The sequence below is a fragment of the Mus caroli genome, unplaced genomic scaffold (assembly GCF_978045245.1).
Source record: "Mus caroli unplaced genomic scaffold, Mus_caroli_1 scaffold_15, whole genome shotgun sequence".
Classification (NCBI taxonomy): Eukaryota; Metazoa; Chordata; class Mammalia; order Rodentia; family Muridae; genus Mus; species Mus caroli.
In genome coordinates this window covers 104240294-104262479 of record NW_028227270.1, presented here as the reverse complement: position 1 = coordinate 104262479, position 22186 = coordinate 104240294, and the positions used below count along the sequence as shown (strand labels likewise).

The 22186-nt window shown below is 37.8% G+C and overlaps 1 protein-coding gene across 4 annotated transcripts in view; it reads right to left on the bottom strand.

Moving 5' to 3' along the window:
- Positions 1 to 22186, bottom strand: part of Sugct (succinyl-CoA:glutarate-CoA transferase) — an 844211-nt gene that overhangs the window by 50873 nt on the left and 771152 nt on the right. Inside the window, exon 14 of one of the 4 annotated variants that reach the window (XM_029468350.2) lies at positions 16922 to 16966. The exons of the other annotated variants lie outside the window; for them this stretch is intronic. Within the exon in view, the coding sequence (XP_029324210.1) occupies positions 16922 to 16966 (45 nt within the window). The remainder of the gene's footprint in view (positions 1 to 16921; positions 16967 to 22186) is intronic. 4 annotated transcript variants of the gene reach the window in all.

The following is a 22186-nucleotide window of genomic DNA, read 5'->3' as shown; positions in this document are numbered from 1 at the left end:
ATACCATCAATATGTCTTATTCAAATACCATCAATATGTCTTATTCAAATAGATTTATAGGCAGGTCTTAGGGGTAAGTCTTCATCTGATGCAACTGTATGGATTCTATACATTATGGTCTATAACAGCCTGTGCATAAAGTATAAACTATACCTTCAGGGCTATTAAATTTTAACACCCCCACATACCCTGAATATGGTGCATAGTTGAGAGTTCAACATTCAGCCCAATTTGAAATATCCTATGGGTTTTCATTTTCCAAGCTTATCTAATTTAAATTTTGATTTTATTTTATGTGTATGGTTATTGTGCATGTATATATGTCTGTATTGTGTGAATGCCTTGTGCCCATGGAGGCAAGAGGTGGGTGTTGGAACCTTTGATTTAGAAGTTATGGGCAGTTGCCATGTGGATGCTGGGCTTTGACCCCAGGCCCACTGCAAGGGCAGACAGTATTTTTGATTGCTGAGTAATTTTTCCAACCACCCCTTCCCAAGCATACTTCTAAGAGGCATGAATTGTTATTTTCTTCAATTTCTAGAAGTTTGACCCACAAGACAATGTTCCTTGCCCATGAAAATGTGTCCAAGTGACAGACTTCTGTACCAAATCACATCCACAAAGATCACAGAGAAAGACAATGTTTAAGATGAAGCTTTAGTTTCTGTCTACCTTCTAACCAGTCTGTGGGTCTAAGTCCTAAGTCTTCATGTTGGCGAATGCTTACATCAATGTAGAATATAAACCTCACTTAGGTTTATTGAATTCTCCTCAGAGGGAAGGAGATCAAACAGTCTCCTGGGGTCTTGGGTGCAGGTTAAAGTAGAAGCATCCTTTTAGCCCCATACATTAGAGTATCACAAATTCAATCCTCTCCTCTTCCTATCATGAGTCTTCTCTGCCTATCTGAATTCCTAAAAAATACTTACTGTGGGGTGGGGGCTGGAGAGATGGCTCAGCAGCCAAGAGCACTGACTGCTCTTCTGAAGGTCCTGAGTTCGAATCCCAGCAACCACATGGTGGCTCACAACCATCCATAATGAGATCTGATGCTCTCTTCTGAGGTGTCTGAAGACAGCTACAGTGTACTTAAATATAATAGAGAAATAAATCTTTTAAAAACATCCTTACTCTGTATGATCAAGTTGATCTGTTTGCTATCAACATTATTGTTGTATGAGAACATTCTTAGGGAGACTAAAATAAATATCTACTAACTCCAGGTAGGGAATGGATGACAGAGTAAAGTGCAAGTACCACCACAGTCTGACTTGCTAAACCAATGAGTTTATTGAGGTTACTTTTATAGGAATACAGATGATAAAGACAGGTGCATCAGTGAAGTTTACCCAGCATGTGTGACAGCTTGTGATAATTGGAAACCTGACGGTTACAGCACAGCCTACAGGCAGCTCAACAGGCTGAAGTCCTTTCTGGGTAACTTGGTTCTTCTCAGCCTCTTCCAGAAAGTTCAGTTAGTTTATGTTTCTTCTTCTAGGCTGCTTGGTTAGTTTGAGCCTATTCTAGGCAGCTCAAATTGTCTAAGCTTGACTCTGAAAGTCTTTATTGCTTATACACTCTTGGAGAAGGAGAGACCCAGTGAATCTAGTCGTTTTCAGAAACTTCCTGAACCTAATTTGAGTTGTGTACTTAACAAACTTCCCTGCAGGACAGACTGCTTCATCTCTCATGCATTCTAAAGTTTAGAACATCCTTTCTTTTCAGCTTCCTGTAAGCATCATGTGACTTCATGAGCTCCCCTCCAAGAAGGCAGGCAGTTTTAGCCTCATAGAAAACTGTCCTGAAACAATTATCTGCCATCACTGAAAATGATTGGGACAATTGTCAGATCATTAAGAACATAAACTCAGGCCCACTTGTAAATTTCTGACCTTGTAATCTTAACTGAGAGGCTTATCTGTCTCTACCTGTGTGTTCTTATCTTTAAAGTGGTTAAAGTAGAAATAATGTCATATAGCTAGGACATGTGTAAAGTGCTTAACAAAATGTCTGAAACAAAGTGTTTTATAATTGTTATTAATTCAAAACTAAAACAGACTTTCTGAAGATAATAAAAACTTCCACACACATCCTGTGCGTTTTCTCTTGAAGGAAACAACGAAATAGAACAGTAATACTCCCTCATGAGCAGTGACAAGAAATGACAATAACCCTGTTTTCTACTGATGCATATTCAACAGCAAAACCTTTAAGGGAAAATTTTTCCAGCCCTTCTCTAGACCATGCTATCCTCAGGAAAGCCACACCCAAACTCAAGGGCAGAGAAGAGCAGCAAGAGCACAGCTAGGAAAACACCATCATGATGTAGAGAAAGGAGAAAGTTCCCTAATTTAGGTTGAGAGGCAGGAAGGACTGTGAAGGCATTCAAGGCAAAAAGATGGTAGAAAAGACACAAATGGTTGTCTGGATCACAGCGCCCTCTTCAGGACACAAGGATCTCAGCTGTAGCACCTCACTAAGAGAAGGAGGAGAAAGGAGGAGGAGGAGGAGGAGGAGGAGGAGGAGGAGGAGGAGGAGGAGGAGGAGGAGGAGGAGGAGGACAGGGACAACAACTTCTTTCCTTTATACCCTACGGAAAGATTCTGAATAAAAACCTGCTGATTTTTGGGAAACTGGCCCTTCCAAAATCCAGTGTCTGATTTTGCCTGGGATAGGTTTGCCACAATAATGATCACACTGGATTTTGTTGGGGCCTATCATTTGTTTGTTTCACAAACTTTGCTTTCTGTATTTTCCAGACTAGTGCCAAGAGTGAGATTTCTCCATGCCAGGTTTCCTGCAACGATAATAAATCTACTGCCATAACCCCAGCAGCCTTGACTGACAGTTTAATAAACGACAAGATGACAAGATTCAAAGCCTGAGTTTCCTAATGGAATCTTCTCTTCTCTTATCTCTCCCTCTCCCTCCCTCTCTCTCTCTCTCTCTCTCTCTCTCTCTCTCTCTCTCTCTCTCTCTCTCTCTCTCTCCCTCCCTCCCTCCCTCCCTCTCTCCCCCTCTCCCTCTCCCTCCCTCTCTCTCTCTTTCTCTCTCTCTCTCTCTCTCCCTCTCCCTCTCTCTCCTCCCTCTCCCTCCCTCCCTCTCTCTCTCCCTCTCCCTCTCTCTCCTCCCTCTCCCTCCCTCCCTCTCTCTCTCCCTCCCTCTCTCTCCCTCCCTCTCTCTCTCCCTCCCTCTCTCTCCCTCTCTCTCCCTCTCACTCTTCTCCCTCCCTCTCCCTCTCCCTCTCCCTCTCTCTCTCCTCCCTCTCCCTCCCTCTCTCTCTCTCCCTCTCCTCCCTCTCCCCCTCCCCCTCCCTCCCTCTATCTCTCTATCTCTCCCTCCCTCTGTCTCTGCTGTCTTTACATTTTTTTCTTCTCTCTTCGACAAGTTTTTCAAATTAGCACTTCTGAAATATGAACACATGCTGTAAGCTTAAACCTTAACTCAAGTAGCCTAAGTATTTTATGAATGGGAAAGGCATCACAGGTTAGTTCCTAAACACTCTTTTCTCTCCTGTAGTCTGTCTTACTTTTTCCTGGTTGTTTAGGTAATTCCCTTTAAGAAAATATCCTTCTGAGAGTTTTCACATAGAATGCAAAGAATTTGTAATATGTTTACTTCAAAAGCTTTCCAAAGAAATGTTATTCCCAAGCAAAAAAATATATTAAATGAAAGCTCTTAAGAGTTTTATGTAGCCTTGGCCTTAGGATTTTTGTTTTTAGGTTTTTGGTTTTGTTTAGTTTTTGTTTTGTTTTGTTGGTGGTGGTTTTTTTCTTTAGATTTGTTTGGAGTTTTTAGATAAATAGGAGATTCCAGTTCTAGAGAAATAAATGGTTTCATGGTATATACAAAATATTATGGCTGCCCCCAAACTCCCATCATAGGAAACAAAGCTTAACTCTTGACAGCATTACAGGTATACTAAAACTTATTGGTTTTCATTGAATCCTATCACCTTTCCTTCCTAGTAGTTCCTTTCCTCAGAGTGGCTAGAATTTTTCAATTCTTTAAGCTACATAGAATCTACTTAGTATCTTTGAGCCTAAAGCAATACTCTTGATCAACAGATATTCCTAATATCTTTTAAATAGTTTAGCTTTTAAATAAGAATCAAGAATTATTATATTTGTGAAGTTAACACTCTGAAGTACAGTTTGCATCACAAAATAATTTTAAAAGAACAAATATTTGAAATTAATTGATATGTCAGCTACTAAATAGTATGTTATGAAGTAAATCCTGATTTGACTTTATTACTGTGAACAGAGAATTCTTATATCTTCTTGAATAGCAATCTACCTAAAAAAACTAAAAATAATTATATATATATATGTATATATATATGTATATATATTTTCAAAGTAACAAAATATCTACAATGGTAGAACAGAATTTTTGTCAAAGTGATCAGAGTTATTTGTTGCTATAATTAAGTATTTTTATCATAATATTTTACTCAGCATAGGTGTTTATTGACCTGGGCTTTATACAAGGGCTCAGCACAAAAGAGAGTTGAAATATGAATATATAATCAAGAAACTAAATGAGGAGAGTTAAAAGATAATAGCAAATTATCATACACATTGATAAATGATAGAAATTGTAGTTATAAGAAAGAACAGGGCAGGTTAGAGAATTAATGTAGATCTGATGGTCTTCTCAGAAAGACACAAGCCTGAATTCTATGTGTACAAACAAAGCTTATTATAAATTAGAATTTCTGGTGTGACTATAAAATGTATTTTATACTATAACTTAATTCTCACTTTTACCAGCCAGTTTTAGGGGTTTAAAAATCAATTTCATGGTATGTTATTTAATATATACTAATACAGAATGCATAGGCAATAGGCATATACAATTGAACCAAGAATTCACTCTACCATACTGAACATAGGAAAATTTAACACAACAGTTCTATGAGTTCCTTCATTACTATGAAGAATATATGTTGGAGAAAATGCTTTCTCAGAAATTCTGTGGTTCACTCTTAATACACTGTTCATATCCCTTTCAAGACAGGTCCTTCTGCACTGCAATCTGAGCAATAAGTTTCTGGCTCACCCTCAGAGTTCAAGTCACCAGCTAATGCTCTCCTCCACTCACTACTGTGTCCTCTCTCAGCACCTGTTTCACGCCAAGACTCTTGGAACTTTTGACTTCCTGTGTTTTACAAGTTTAGAACTGTAGTACAAAGCCAAACTTCCCCCAAACATCTGAAATATTAAAAACATGCAATCTATGGCCACATCTTTCCAAGAAGCAGTGTAGTTTGTGAATTAAAACTAGGGGTGTGGTGTCAAAAAAGTTGGGATTTGAATTAATGATCTATTATCTATGATGAAAATTTGCGGGGGGGAAGAGAGGTTTTTTTATTCTTCGCTTATAAAATAGTAATGATTAATAAAGCTGCCTCCTAGCAATTGGTACAAATTTCAGAATCAAGTCATATATGTATAGTACTTAACCTGGTATCTGATATTGATTCAATGTTCTAAGTTTTTTCTCCCATTTTTCTCCCATTTTCAATTCTTCATAATATACTTGTTAGTACAAAGACTACCAAATTGCCCTCTATGATGGTTGATGGATAGTTTTATTAACTGGACATGGTCTAAAACAAATGAACAAGTCTCTAGACCCATGTGTAAGAAATTGTCTAGGTTAGCCACTGGACATGCCTTCGTGGCATATGACTATGTTTTAAGCAGGTTATTTGATATGGGAAAACCTGCCCACTGAGTGGTTCCATTCCATAGTTTAGGATCCTGGCCTTTTTAGAAAAGGAGAAATAAGGTAGACATCCACTAATACATCTCAGCTTCCAGACTGTGGTGCACTGTAGGAGGCTGCTTCAGGCTCCTGCCATTTGGACTGCCAGGATGTGATGGACGGTACCCTGAACTGTAAGTCAAATGAACACTTTCTCTCTTAAGTTGCCTTTGTCTAGCATTTTATCACAGAAACAACAAAAAACAAACAAACAAACCTAATACATCCTCCCATAAATTATTTTCCCAGAAATGCCTGAACTCCTCCTTAGCCTCCAGTTGAAAGTTCTTGTTTTAGTTATCAATCCCTATAAATGTCTTTATACCTACCTTTTTCCTTCAGCTGACTGATGACCAAATGAAACACCAACACCAGAATTCCAAACCCAATGCTCACCCTGTTGCCCTATCTCAAAAGCTATTAGACATCCTTACTAACTGACTTAATGGGCTCAAGGCACTGTACTTTTTTCCATGAAAGGTACTTGTTGTACACAGACAAACAGAAAGAATGAAATTTTAAAAGGAAAGAATTTTTAGACCTAAGATCCAAAGGGGTTATTATAAACAACAGAGAGTGTTAAGAAAAGAAGAAGAAACATTTAAAAGAGGTCAAGAAAGCCCTTCAACAGAACCCTTTTCATTTATATTGTTTCAAGTAAAAGATCACATATTCAAAATGTTCCTATTAATTTTCATATGCTACACTGGCTCAGCATGTTTGACTAGTTCACTTCATAATGTTTTGGCACAAAAATGTAAATAACATTGCACTTCATCTTTCCATGCTCCCACAGCCCATTTTCTGCAATAGAAGGAAGACTACACCAATAGTCAGGAACTGTGCACATTCTACTGGGGAGAGTCCAAAAATGTTTTTTTTTTTTAAAGGTTTTTGTCACAGCTTGTTCTTGAAAGTTTGTTCCCTGTCACCCACATCTGGGATTACAGGAGCATGCATAAACTCTTAAAATTTAGACATGGGTGCCATAGGTAGGTGTTGTTTTAAGTTGAAGCCCCATTGCTGGAGCATACTGTTAGGCTGCTCTCAAGAGAGAATGATACTACATGAATTTTAGTTTGGTGGATGGGGTTCTACTGAAAATGGATTCACAAGCAGCTGTTCACAGAAGGTAGCATTGTGATCATAAAGGGGACTGGATTTCAGCCCTGGCTCTGTTACTGATTCTCATGGTAGCCTTGAGAAAGCCTAATCTCTATGTTTGTTCTCCTTGATGTGCATCTCAAGAATACTAGGCTTCTGACTAGTGGTCAACGATGCTCAAAGTTGCTCAAGCTCTCTGGCATATCTATCTCTTTCATGAAGAAATCTGATATTGTGTTCAAGCCAGTAGTTCTCAGTTTATGTTATTATGTAACTGCAAATGTGTGACTCAGGGAACATTGATTTGGAAAAACGTCTCTAGGTATAAATTTCCAAATTAGGAATAAAAAGTGAAGGTACTAGAAGATATTTACTTAAGATTTTTGCCTATACTTGTCTTGTTTGATTGATCCAAATGTCTGTAACATGAAATAAGAATAAAAAAGAAAAATCTTTTTTAATTATAAACTGAAAAATGGAATTCATTTATAGAAATATGATGGGTTAGCTTGCCGAATCTCCTTTATTTATACAAGACAAGACATTTAAAATTCTTAGGGTACACTCAAAAAATATTTAAAATGTATGGATGAATTAACTAGAATGCTTGAAGAAACACCCTGAAAGAACAGTGACTTAGACAGATGGAATCAATAGACAGGGAAAATCATATGCTGTTAATTAAGTGAGTTCTACAGCCAGCAGCCTTCCCAAGAACATTTGGTCAATGCTGTTGATTTACAGTGGAAGAGTAAGTGCCCACATAGAGAATAGCAAATGCATGTTAAGAATGGTGCTAGGTTGTGATGAAAGGTTGGACCATCTAGAGACTGCCATATGCAGGGATCCATCCCATAATCAGCTTCCAAACGCTGACACCATTGCATACACTAGCAAGATTTTGCTGAAAATCTTTCGGACCCAGATAGAGCTGTCTCTTGTGAGACTAGGCTGGGGCCTAGAAAATACAGAAGTGGATGCTCACAGTCAGCTATTGAATGGATCACAGGGCCCCCAATGGAGGAGCTAGAGAAAGTACCCAAGGAGCTAAAGGGATCTGCAATCCTATAGGTGGAAGAACAATATGAACTAACCAGTACCCGCCAGAGCTCATGTCTCTAGCTGCATATGAATCAGAAAATGGCCTAATTGGCCATCAGTGGAAAGAGGCCCATTGGTCGTGCAAACTTTATATGCCTCAGTACAGGGGAACGACAGGGCCAAGAAGTGGGAGTGGGTGGGTGGGGGAGTGGGTGGGGGAGTGGGTGGGGGAGCGTGTGGGGGACTTTTGGGATAGCATTGGAAATGTAAATGAAATAAATACCCAATTTAAAAAAGAACATTAAAAAAAGAACGGTGCTAGGTGAGAAGTCATGTTTGAGCTACTTTCATAAAACTAGGTACCATAAAATTTGAAAAGAAAGAAACAGAATCCATTTCCCAAGCAATAAAGTGAAAAACTGAGTCTTAATCTAAGTCTATGAGATAAATGAAGAAATAAATCTCTTTAGAACCACAAGCCAGTCTTCATATAAGTTTGAATCATGAGTAAATATCACTTTGGTAACCACAATACTCTAGGAGGGACTAGTTTAAGGAGTTATCAGTCTCATAGTGTCCTCAGTGTCAAACTGTCAGATGCAAATACAAACTAATGTATGAAAATTTAGGCCCCAAAGACATACAGTGTTTCAATGGACCTAACACACATTTACACACACACACACACACACACACACACACATGTACACACACACACGTACACAGAGAGACAGACAGACAGACAGAGAGACACAGAGGGGAGACTGAGATATTCAGTCACATAAACACACACAGACAAGAACACAGAAATACATGTATACATAAATATACACACAAATAAACAAAAATATACAGAAGCACACAGAGTCAAATACATGTATAATCACACATATACACACACATATAGACACCCACATACAAGCACACATGAATATCTAGAAATATGTCACTATAAACTAGAGATAGAAAACCAGAAATCAGAAAGAATCAAATCTTGAAATACATTACCTATATGATTATTAGATTCTTTATGTAAACTTAATATGAAATAAGAGGAAATCAAAGTTATGCAAATTATATAATAATAAAATAAGTCGCTGAAGTGATTATAACCCTTAATTTCTGGAAGAGGCATAGCCTTACCATTAAAAACTCAATGGACAGGTTGAATGCCAGACACATGTGGCTGAAAAGATGGTGATTTTCAAGCTTGAACTAAGAATCCCAAAATAAGGACTTAAACTATGAAAAACAAAAGAGAAGGCATACAGCTTAAGGTGATACGGTTAAGTACACACATAGTTTAGGTTCTGGGGAGATAATAGAGGGTCGGCATTTCAAAACATTTCTAGAATCGATCAAAGTCAGGAAATCTCAGACTCATGTAGTCTAACATACCAATGTCCAAAAGACAGGTTAAATCCAACACTGGAGAAACAGAAAATATTATCTATGAGATAAAACAGAAAGTTGACTTTTTAACAGTGCAAATGAACTTAAAATGTGTGTGCCACTCACCCATCAGTGAGAATAACTTCACATAGTTAGTATTCGACAATTATGAGAACAAAGCCTATACAACAAAGAGGCTTAATGGAGAAAATAATGGTAAGCTGAGTATCTAGCCATCACTCATCATTATCGAGGTGTCTGAGGAGCCTGACTGCCTGTTACCACATCAAAGATGTACACCAACCTTCCATTTCTTGCCCCCAACATCTCTCTCCAAAGCAGAGAGGCACATAATGTGTATGAAACAGAAATTTCAACAAGGGCCAATATACACATAATGCCGGAAAAAAACACTAGAACTATTTAAACCTTTTATTTTTTAAGTCAGAATAAGAAGCATTTGTGAATGTTATGTGGATTTAGAGTTATAGATGCTATCAAATATGTACATCTGTTAGGCCTTCTAAGTGCTCTTAAAATTACAAATACCCAGACTACATTTGATCTCCTAAGTTAGAAACTCCAGAAAAGGCATCTTCAATTTTAAAAGTTCCCTAGGTGATTCAATGGAATTCCAGTTTGATTGTTCTCTGAGTTCTCTGTGATGTTATTACCTTCAGTCCTAGGAAAGCTGACATTTTCAAATCAAACTGCCTTGATGAAACCTGATGGAGGCTGGAGTACTATACATCCCACCAGTATCATATAAGAGTTCTCTTTGTCTACATAATACAGACATTTCTGAAAAAAAAAATTGCACAAAACATAGCAGTTGATCTATGATATAACCCAGCTATACTTCTCCTGAATACTTATCTGAACGACTCCAAGTCAAGTCAACAGAAAGAATGAGGAAAATGTGATTAATATATACAATGGAATGTTTTATTCTTCCAAAAAGAAGGATGTAGTCATGTCATTTTGGGAAAAAGAAATACAACAATATTATTTTGACAACAATATTAAGTGAATTAAAACAGTCATTGCAAACTGATATATGTTTGCTGTGATTTGTGCTTCTTAGATTTTTATATAATCAGATAAAGTCATATGGAGATATATGCTAATAGAAATGAAATAGTCTAGGGGAACGAAGATGTTAGGGGAGGAGGGGGCCAGAAACACAGGATCCAAACATTTGTTCATGATCTCTGAGGGAAAGGTCATATTAGGAGGGGAAAAAAGAAAGTGAATGAAGAGAGATATGTGTAAGGCCAATTAGTTACTATATTCCTAGCATATTTGATTAATTCCAAAGAAAACGTCTGTCAGAAACAAAACGATTCATTTCAGTAAAATGTTTACAACAGTGGAGTGGCAGCACAGGTGAGCCCTTAAGTATATTTTTGGATTGTGTTAGCAATAAGAATTTGGACTGAGGCAAGACAAAATGTAAATTTAGAAATAATATTTTCATTTTTTATTCCCTCCTGTCTCTATTAAACATTGGCTGTGACAGCAGAACCTTTCCAACATTCTGTTTGTTTGAATTGGACCTATGGAAACAGTGTTAGACAATTTATTCTTCAAACTTTGCCCTGCTCTCAAAATCCAAACGTGTACCCTTATGGATTCTTTCAAGAATAACAGGTCAGCCTAGTTAGCATCTTAGGTCTCAAGTCATTAAGCTACATCCACAGCCATGAACAGGTTAAGACCCCACTGTTCAATTTCTGGAAAGTAGTGGGACACTGGATAAGCCAGACCAGCAAGGGGAAACATTCTTCAATTTTGAATTACTTTGCTTCTCTCTTTAAGTAAACATATCTGTTTACTTCATAGAGTCATGTTTTCAGTGATAGATACTTGATGAAGACAAATCCAGTGGTCTTTCTTTTATCATAACAACCTTTGTGTTTTTATTTGAAAAGGAAAAAGATACATTTAGTGTAAATAGCAGATTCTCCTTATGTTAAATACTATAAATATTTGGTAAGTAGAAATTCTAAATTTTATAAAAGAGAGAAATTTTTAATAAACTTATGAAAATAGGTCTTGTATTTTCTTTAACATCTGTGGGGGCCTCTTTATCCCGGTAGCATTAGGCATATTATGCTTCCAGCTGCAAGCAAATTAGAAAAAGTTCTACGGCCTCAAATCTTCAAGTAAGTCCTCTCCATCATTTGTAATATTCTGAGACTGACAAATTAAAGGACCACATCAAACACTATTTTAACTAATTGCTTACAGCAGTTGTTGTCTAAAGAAAACTAGCAGGACTCTACCACATATGGTCACTCAGTATTTACATTAATACTATACTTATACTAATAAGTCAAGCTGAGTTTCTAAAACAACTATTAGTAACAATTCCAGCTTCTTCCAGGGCATATTTTGATGATCAGAATTTAGACTAATTTACAGTCATAGGTGAAGGTGGGGTAATAGTATTCATGCATTAGATTACTATGCCCTTAAAATTAATTTTCTTTAGCTGAAAATAATTTCTGTCACCTACTCTACCATTATTCTATCATATGTTAATTCTGCCCTTCAAATCTGTGTTAAGTCATCATATAAAGGGTATTTTAGGAAAACTGTCCTCTTTACATACTTACTCGCTTCTAAGAAATAGGATTTTAAAGTTAGTATACAGTTAAAACTGTGTTTCAGCTCTGGAAATGTATTGTCACAAGAATTATGATTTGTGAAACATTACGTTTTACATACACACACAGACAGACACACATTGTGAAGACAGCTCTTAGGAGGAGACACTCCTTCTGCGGCATTTACTAATCAAGAGAACCTACACACACTTCCTGGCATTTCTGAGCTTCCTTATTTACATATTTATCAAAAGTGGAAATCACCGTCATCACATTTTATATACCATACATCTTATATGCAGTGGATGAGGTAATTAGTATAAATGCGATTCAGTGCTGTACAAACCTTACGTGTTGTTATGCTTTGTCTGTATGAAAGCTCTCAAGGGCTCATGACTTTGATACTTGTCTCCCAGTCTGTCTGCTTCCTAACCCACTAACACATGAACAACTTTCACCGCCAAAGCACCTAGCTTCCCCAAAACGAGAGACTATACTTTCATGAGTCAAAATAAAAGATCTTCCTTCCTTAGGTTACTTTCTGTCAGGTGATTTGGTCACACTGAGAATGAGTAACTAATTCAGATATCTAACAGTCTGGTCACAATGTTTCAGGGGTACAAAAGTCAGGCCCTTTCATGATTTAATCAATAGAATTGTAAAATAAACTAGTCATTTTCTGAATTACATGGCATAATTTAAAGACGTAACTCAAAAATCTACCTTATAGTGAAGTAAACATACCTTTCAGTATATGAAGGAATTGAGCTCTAGACCTTAAAGAAATTTTAGCCAGATGGTGTTTATTATAGTACTATACACAATAGGTAAGATATGAAAACGAAGGCCCATTGATGGACTGATGCATATAGAAGTGTGTAGAAAATTACTGTAGAAAATTCTGTGATATTATTTGAATGGATTTGGAAATCCATGCCATATGGATGAATCTTGAAGAAATTATGTTAGGCAAAATAAGCCAGTCACAGCTGGCTGTCCTGCGTGCACTCACCTGGGGTATCCCGCAGAAGACTGATGGTTAGTAACTGCTGAGGGGAGGAGCGACTTGCTAACTAGTGGACATAAAGTTTCCCTTATCTTACAAAAAGTTCCAATGATGTTCCCACTGTTAGAAATAGTGAATCACCCACACAGATTTGTTAAAGAGAATCTTCTCGACTACTTAGTGGATGAAGGCACAGGCCGCTCTGACAGAGAACCCCAGTTTGATTCCCAGTACCCAGAGGGCAGCTCATGACCACGACCATGTGGCTATAACCAGTAATCACTGGTTAAAACTAATTCCAAGGAACTCACGGCTTTCTTCTGACCTCTGAGGACATTGCACACAGTGGTGTACAGACATAATTGCAGACAAAACACTCATACATATAAATTGAAATAAATCGTGTTAACTGATTTTTACTACAATACGATCAATTCTGTGTTTTTTAGAATGTCTAAACTGCTGTGCTTATCCTGTGATTATAAATAAATTAGAGGTGAATGTGCATCTGGTCAGATGGAATAAATTCTAATGTTCATAAGCACAGAAGTGCATGACTAACAGCATTCAGTTATGTATTACAAAATAGCTTTGAATAAGATTTGAATTTTCTTGAGCAAAACCTGTTTGAGGTGAAAGATTTGCCAAAGAATCTGACCAAATTATTATGTACCATAGTCATACATTGAAATATTATGCTATATGCCAGAAATATGTATAATATATATCAAATAAACTTTAAAACAGGAAAAACTGGATAAAATTAGAGTAAACCTAACTAAAAGGACAGGATCATAGCATGGCCTTAATTCTCACCAAATCTTTATTCCTATCTCTGGACTCCATTCAGTCAAACTCCTGTTGTGCTGCAAACTTACATTCTAACAACTGAGCGAACCAAGCTGAATGTAGGGATTTGATTTTCATAACTTCCAGAAAGAACTAAGGAGTTTCCTCCAGTTATTAAAATGTGGTCATGTGTATACACTATGTAGTAGCTGCTTGTAAGATTGAAACACTTCATCTTGCAGGAAAGTTTCTTAAAACAGAAAGAAAACAACTCAAAATAGTTTTAGAAAGCCCCTGAAACTAACAAAATTCATTAGGTCCCTTCCTCCTCAAGAGTAAATGGAAAAGGCAGCTGAGAGCCATTCTCAATTGAGCCAAGCATCAAAGAAGGCTGAGAGTAGCCTAGCAGCCTAGAGAAAGTCACCTGCATCACTGCCTAGAAGGATATGAGGGTTTGTAACTACTTGCTGGCTCTTTCTGTTTTGTTGGGTTTTTCTTTACCCTTTTGCGAAAAGGACAACTGTTTTTAATACCTTTATTAGAAAATACTGGTATTCCCTTTAGTGGTATTTATCAGCTGTCTTCTATCTTTCAAACTTGAGACTCTCCTAGCATGAAGAGTGATATTTCAGTTACACCCGGGAAACCTTGCTTGTCAAGCTAACACTTGTCTTTGGATAAATAAGACAAAAAGATACATTAGAGAACACACTGGCAGGCTGACTCTTGGATCTGAAGATCTTTTCTGATCTGATTCTCTCCATCTTTGTTTTCTGTTTACTCCTAATACTCTTATATGAGCTCCTGGCCTCTAATATTCCTGCTATTTAGAGTCTCTCAACTCAAAAGTGCTGCAAATGTTTTCCAGCAGGTACCAAAGAATGGTAATGGCCCAGGTTAGAATCCCAGTGACATTCATAATGATCCAAAACATAAAAGGGCTAACCTCCACTGCAAGAAGCATCTTCAGAGACTCCAGCGTTGTCACCAGCAGCCTGTATTTTTCATGAAGGCTCACAATTAACTGTTTAAACCTACCTCTGCAATACATTTTTACACCGAGCCATATGCACTCAATTTTGAGTTTCATTTATTATAGGGATCTATTCTTTTTGGTTATGGTCACCTCAGTTGGACTTGAACCAGCAAGCAAATACCTCTCAGTGTGTATGAGACCATTTCTAGAAAGATTAAACTAAGGAAAGAAGATCCACCCTGAATGTGCTCGCACCACCCATGAGATAGATGTAGCCCTAGAGTGGATTATCATGAGGAGCTGACCTGAGCACCAGCATCCTTCTTTTCCTGACTGGAGATACAGTGTGAGAAGTCCCTCACTTTCCTACTTGCATCCTTCCCTATTGTGATGGACTACATCCCGCTTCCGTAAGCCAAAACAAGCTCCTCCTTAGGCTGTTTTTGTCAGGTACCTGATCACAATAATGGGAAGAACATTAACAAATACAATTCTTTCTATATGCAACTGCTTCTGAAGGCTCTTTCAATTATGTGTATGGTAAAGAGCAATACAATTAGCAAAATAATTCAGGATTGCTTCTGCTAAGGCAGAGGTTTCTAGTCCATGAATATCTTTGCCTATCAGTACTGTAATTAAAGTAAGAAATGACTGTCAAGCAAATATTTGCTGAATAACATATAATAAGCCCAATCTAACAGCTTAGAGAACCACTTCTCTTTGTTAATCAAATGTGATGTTGAACACGTGCCAGAAAGTACACGCTATAATGCATATTGCACAGGAATCAACCATCCATACCTTCACTAATAGTGGTCTCTCTTCTGTCACTTGCAGAGTCATTCCTGTGGAGTGCAGCCTCTGCATATTGCTGTTATCATGTCTGTCTGAGATACCGCTCTCCAGTTTCCTCAGCCCTTGATCAATACTTAACTTACTGACTTTCTATGAGGAAACTCAAGGTCTTATGCAAACTCAGATTTTTAAAAACAAAATTACAATCAGGTCCCTAGTGGCTTTGCTAAATTGTAAAACAATTATAATTTTTCGCTCATGAAGCCCACTGACTTAGAAGTTGTTACATCCAGGTATTTTTGTTGTTTGTTTGTTTGTTTGTTTTACTCCTGTAACCATTTTTCTTTGTGTTATTACATTATTTTGGGAATAGTGATAATATATCGTACAAATAAAAGGAAAAGTGTTTCTAGTGTGAATGTTCCCAGCCATCACAAGCAAGCCTTGGAGGACTTTTCTGGATTGATCCTAAATTATCATTACCATTTAGTCTAAAGAAGTTGCAACAAGAAGTTCCTATTCTCTAGCTAGAATGAAGATGCTTCCAGCGGGACTTAGGAGATTTACTTACACTGAAAATAATGTAATAACTGGGCTGTGAGATAAAGGAAGACAGCCCAACTGTCAGAGTTGTTTGATTATGATAATGAATTCATGGCTGGTTCACCTAAAATGAATTAATGAAAAATGGAGATACTCCTACCCAGTCCATCGACACACAACCTTTTGTGTTTTCAAGAGAACTCTGTAGCAGTGTGTCTTTCCTCAGGAATAAATGGATAGAATTTATCTAGGGCAGAGCCAGTGAGAACAGAGATTATTATACATTTGATTTACTAAATCTATATGCCTGCTGACCATACTCAGAATGTCTCCTTATAATTGGTTTTTACAATATATTTTGTTACCCAGAAATTGCATAAAGGATTATCTCTGTTAGTTACCATGGGTATGGATGTTAGTACTGTCTATTTTTTACAATACACGAACCATAATTCCTAGGGCAGTGATGAAACAAAGTTTCCATGTGGTTAAATGACTGGTTTCAGGTAACAAAAATCACAAGCTCTGGGTGAGTTTTTAGGTTCTGGGACTTCATTCAGTGTTGGTTTTTCTAGCCACCTGAGTCTATTACTACCTATGTATACAGTAATCATGTCTGATGATACAGTGCAAGCTATTATTAAGGACATTGTAAGTCATTTAAGTATTAGAATTGTTTTAAAAGGATTCTCTTCTCCAGTTCCTCTTACAGAAAAGACAAGCTATACAGGGGTCATAAAAAGGACACACGCTAGCTCAAGAGATGAAGAATTCAGAGTATTAATGGGGGATTAGTCTACAAGAGTCCCTTCCAGGGGTAAGTGACTTAGTTCTCTGAATGTAATCCCAAGTCATGTAGGATGTTAATGATGTAAAAGTGTTCAGAATAACTACCAGAAGAGGGTGACCTCAGCAGTTCTGAATGGTCCACTTGAAACACTAAAAAGGAAAATGAGAAGAATGCAATTAGCCCATCCAAGGGGAACTCCAGCTGAAGAAGGTAAGCATTCCCCAGTACAAAGGCATGCTGATGAGAGGAACAGAACTAAGTTCTGAAACCACCCTTCCCCCACATTTGTTCCAAAAACCTGCTTGTGTTTGCTCTGCAGTCAGGCTTTAACTGTGCTGTGTGTGGATACCAACCAACCAACCAACTAACCAACCAACCAACCAACCAGCCAACCAGCATGCCATACTAGGTAAACCTTTGAGGAAAGTACAAAGGCAAGGATAGAAATACACAAACACTTCAAAAACTTTCCTCACATCCTAATTCAGTGTATAATTAGGAAATAAGCATTTTAATGAATCATATGTCCAGGCTCAATACTGAGAGATAAAATATGATGAATCTTCCATTTCTGTCTTTTGATAGATCAGAATCCAGTTGATTTGGAGAACAAAATCATTTTATGTGTGTTTCCTGAGGCTGTGGGTCATACTAAGGGCATCGGACTAGATCATCCAACTTCCCAGGAAGGTACATCACAGTATGCCAAGTAAATAAAAGATCTCTGATTTCAGAGGTAAGCAGAAGCTGGAGGTATAGGTCAGATGTAGACTGCTGGCCTGGTATGTGTGAAGTCCTGAGTTCATTCCTCAGTAAGACAAAACCTAAATATCAATAACAAAAATAATTACCTCATGTTAATAAAATAAAAGTAACATTCTAGCCTAAATCACTGTTCTCACCCATACACTGAGTTAGTATATTTTCTTAGTAATTTATTATGAAGGCTATTTTCTTTAAGAAGACATTCTTAGGAATTTTCAAAGTTCATCACTAGAACAAGAATCTATGACCAGAAAAAGGGTGTGAAAAAATCTGCTGTCCCTGAGCCTACCTTCTATCATCCTCATCTCTAATCATATGCCCTCTCCTGGGAACTCATCCTGTCTCTGTGATAGTGTCTCAACATAAGCATAAAAATATTCTAATTTATTTTGGTTACTTGTGTGTGTGTGTGTGTGTGTGTGTGTGTGTGTGTGTGTGTATGTGTCTGTGTGTGTGTGTGTGTGTGTGTGTGTGTATGTATGTGATAGAGGTCACCTTTCAGGAGTCAATTCTCTCATTACACCACGATACCAAACTAAGGTCCTCAGGTTTGCACAGCAGAACTATCCCAGGCCCCACTATGTGCTTTCTGCAACAGGTTAGCAGAAATGGACTGAAGTATTGAGAAGTCTCTGCTATGCAGTGAAGCAGAATTAAAGGGGAATGAGGAGAATGCTACACACTGATTTCCTGTGTATATGAAGAAAAAACAAATGGAAAAACAACATTTAATAACACTTAAAAATTAAGGGATCTACCTTTCTTCTCTCGAAAATCACTTTTAAAATACTAAGGTAATACTGTAAATTTTAGGGAAATATTAATGAAAGTAAAGGGCAAAAAAAAAAATCTACACACTTATCACCACCAAGTAATTATTACTCTTAATGCAATAGCATTATTATTAACTAATATATTTATTCCTTCTTAAAGTTTGGGCAGAAGTCATAAACCTCAAAATATAAATCTCAGAAAAATAACTGTCTACTATAAGGATCAGTTTTCCAAAATAACAAGCTCTAAAGCAAATGTAAAAAGGATATAAAGAGAATAGCGGCCACTTGTTATTCAATAGCCACCTATACAAGTTGTCTGAGCAGCAGTTCAGACACTAACTCAAGGGTAGGAAAGCACTGGAGTTCCATCCACCTCGTACATAGCACCCCTTTTAGAGACATCTATCGGCAGACCTCTGTACTTGTAAAGATTTCACTTACCCCCAGACAGTGATGTGCATCATTTTTATGTGGTCTCAAGTTTCAACACACAATGTGACCCACATAGCTCTGTTACCTAAAAGCACATCCCTATATGGTGTGTTACAAGTTGTGTGTGTGTGTGTGTGTGTGTGTGTATATCAAATGCCTCTGCATTCACACATGCAAGAATGCACTTGAACACTTGTTGGAGTCTCTTTGGCCTTTTTTATTCCCAGAGCTGACAAACTTTTCCTGAGTCAAAAGAGTCAACTGGAACTTAAATTTTATTGTGAGTTCCATTGCTATTGGTTTTGTTTTTGTTTTTGTTTTTGTTTTTGTTTTTGTTTTTGTTTTGGGGGGGAGAAAAGGGTGGTCAGTTCTACTAATGTCCCTTAATTCCTGGGAAGTATGAGATGGAAATTTAGTACCAGAAGCCCAGAGCAGAACTAAGAAAGCCTTGAGAAGAATCATCTTGGCTGTAGATGAACAGCATATCTTGTGTGTAACGAAGAGAAGCAGCTAGCTGATCTAGCCTTCAAGGAGGAGAGTGAACACCCCATGGAGAAGTGAGCTACCTTTCGTCAAAAGCTCATGTGGTGCCAAAAATAGGAACACACGTATCCACAAGAGGAGTTCCATGCCTGAAGAGTAGGAAAGGACAAAGTAGGCGACAGCAGACTTATTGTGTCCTTTGGTAAGTATCTTTGAAAACATTTCCTCTTTACCATTTTGAAGATTTATAATGGCATTGTTTCTGCTTTAATGAACTCCATGCTGGTCTCTGAAAATTGTTATCTCAAAATGTTTCAAACTCCTCAATGTTGGTGTTTTAATTTTTTTTTAAAGGCAACTCAATTTTAAAAAGGGAGGGCACACTAGGAACTCCAAGTCCTGCCAATTTTTTCTTGCTGCCAAGTCCTATTAGTATAAATGAACGGTTTATTTTAAGAAATGCCTGATAAATGAGTCCACACAATCAGTAATGAGGGGACTGTCAGCAAAGGAGAATCATTTCCAAAATTCACTTGGCATCGAGGAGCTAACGCCTTGTAAGCTCACACTGGGTTATGTGGCCCTAGCCCCTGTGGATGCCATAAATCTCCCCCTCTCAGAGAACAGAGGAGTCACTGATAAGTAGAGCTGCTAAGTTTCTCTGTGTCCACTTACAGCTCTTGAAAACTGAAACCAAAGCATGGCCATCTTCAAACTTACCTCCTCATTAGTTTCTACTCTAATTCAAGGAGTTTGTTTTATAGTTTTTCAACTTTTCCCAGGAAAAACTATTAAAGACTTTGGAGAATCATGGTGAAAGTTTTCAGAAATTAAAAACAAAGCCAGTCTCAGCCAAAATAGAACAGAGCATGATATGACCAGGGCAAGTTATAGAGTTTCACAACCTATAGGACCTACACACCTGCCCAGCTTCTTTACAGGTTCCATAAAACCTGCACACTTGCCCAGCACCTGTCCATATCCCATAGGACTGATGTGTTCATCTAGTTCCTATCTACAGCTTAAAGGACCACACCGATCCTGTCCACAGCTTGCAGGACCTATAAACACACCCAATTCCTATCCTCATCCCCATGAGGCTTTCTGCTTATGCTGCAAATCACTGTTCATCCCCAACATTAAGATATGGGATAAAGAAAACTAATAGATGGGCAGCTGAATAGTGAGATGTGATGATGCCAGTGAGCAGCCTGCACAGAGTTCCTCTGTGGCTCTGTGGGATAGAGTAACCCAATCATGTGGCACTCAAATTTTTATAATAAAAGAACAACATGTAAAATGTGATACTGGAAGTTAAAGAATAACGTCCCCCTTCCCCACAACTCGAATGGAGAACTGGCCCGTCTTAGAACTGTGTCTGATGGGAGGGAAAATGATGTTCTTTTATGGCAGCAAACAGAGGCCAAGCTATTGTGGGAATGCAAACTTTCAAACTTGGAGTTTCTTATCAGTGACGCCTCTCTGTGTTCTGTAGCATTACAAAAGTTAATGTGCAAATAAACTAAACAATTTCCTTTAGTCCTTGCCCACCTTCCATCTTCCTTGGCCCACTAATAAATAGTGTGCGATGAGTTTCTACTGCTTCTGCCACAGAGCCATTTGCCAATCACAGTCTGAAAGACATCCACTTAGTTTTGGCAGCATCTGTGTAATGTTTCTGGTGACCTGGCATTGCTGAGACTCCAAGTGGGAGACAAAAGTGTTTCATACAATTTACACTACTCATATTTTGTATTTAATATGTTTAAACATGAGGATCAGAGTTCAGCGTTTAATGCAATGCAGTATGTACACAAGCTGACTAAATTACAGATGAGCAGAAGAGATGCTGCTCCAATCTTATAGCGAGAGGAAAGATACCAGCTCTTCTTAGGAAATATTTACACATTACAAGCATTCTTCCCATTATTAATAAGCAAATTTTTCATGGATCCTTGGGGACTATGAAAGAAACTGATGGCTATTTTGCAGATGAGGAAACGGTGTCCTAAAAAGAAGCTAGGTGAATTTCTTACCGACCAGTTTATCAACAGAGCCAGAACAAGCTCCACTCAGTGCAAGCTCCTGTTACTCCCCCATCAATCTGCCTGATTTTTTTCCCTACGATCTCTGCTCACAATGGTACTACCCACTCTATACTGGGGAGTTTGGTCTGTGTACATAATAACAGTCCTAAGACGCCTGCATCAGAACTGAAAAGGCTGGATAAATAGACTGTGATATAGTCTTTATCTGTGTTCAGTAAAAATCATATAGGAGTCTGGTAACATGGCTTAGTGGAGTGGATACAGTACTTGCTCTGCAAACATGAAGACCTGAGTTCAGATCCTCTTGTACATACAGTATTATACATAACGAGCCAGGCTTAGAGTCACATTTCTAGAACCCTAGCACCAGCTCGTGCAGTGACTCGTGTCCCAGGGACTTGTTAGCCAGTTAAAAAAAGAACTGTCCACATCTCAGAGGAAGATAGAGTGTTCTGGACCCCACACATAACATACACCACCCAGCCAGACCAAAAAAAAAAAAAATGGCAAGAGATTTCAAAAGTGCCATCTTACCAGAAGTACACTAACCTTTAGCATACTATCTCACAAAATATTTCAAATTTGATATCAAGTACAGGTCTGATCCCAAGGGACTGTTAAAAATTCATCTCATCAGCAGGATAGGCAGAGGAACAGGAAATGCAGAATTTATATCTATAATGCAATGGCAATATAAAGGTAGCTCTATAACGCAATTGAAGTTTCTCAGCCTGGAAACCTGTAATCCACTGGGTTACTTTCTGATAATTTCTAGAGATAATTTTACTCTCATCTCATTTTGGGGTGACAAGAGAACAGTCCAAATCATTCAATCATGATAGCAAATAGTAATAATTATAGGAAC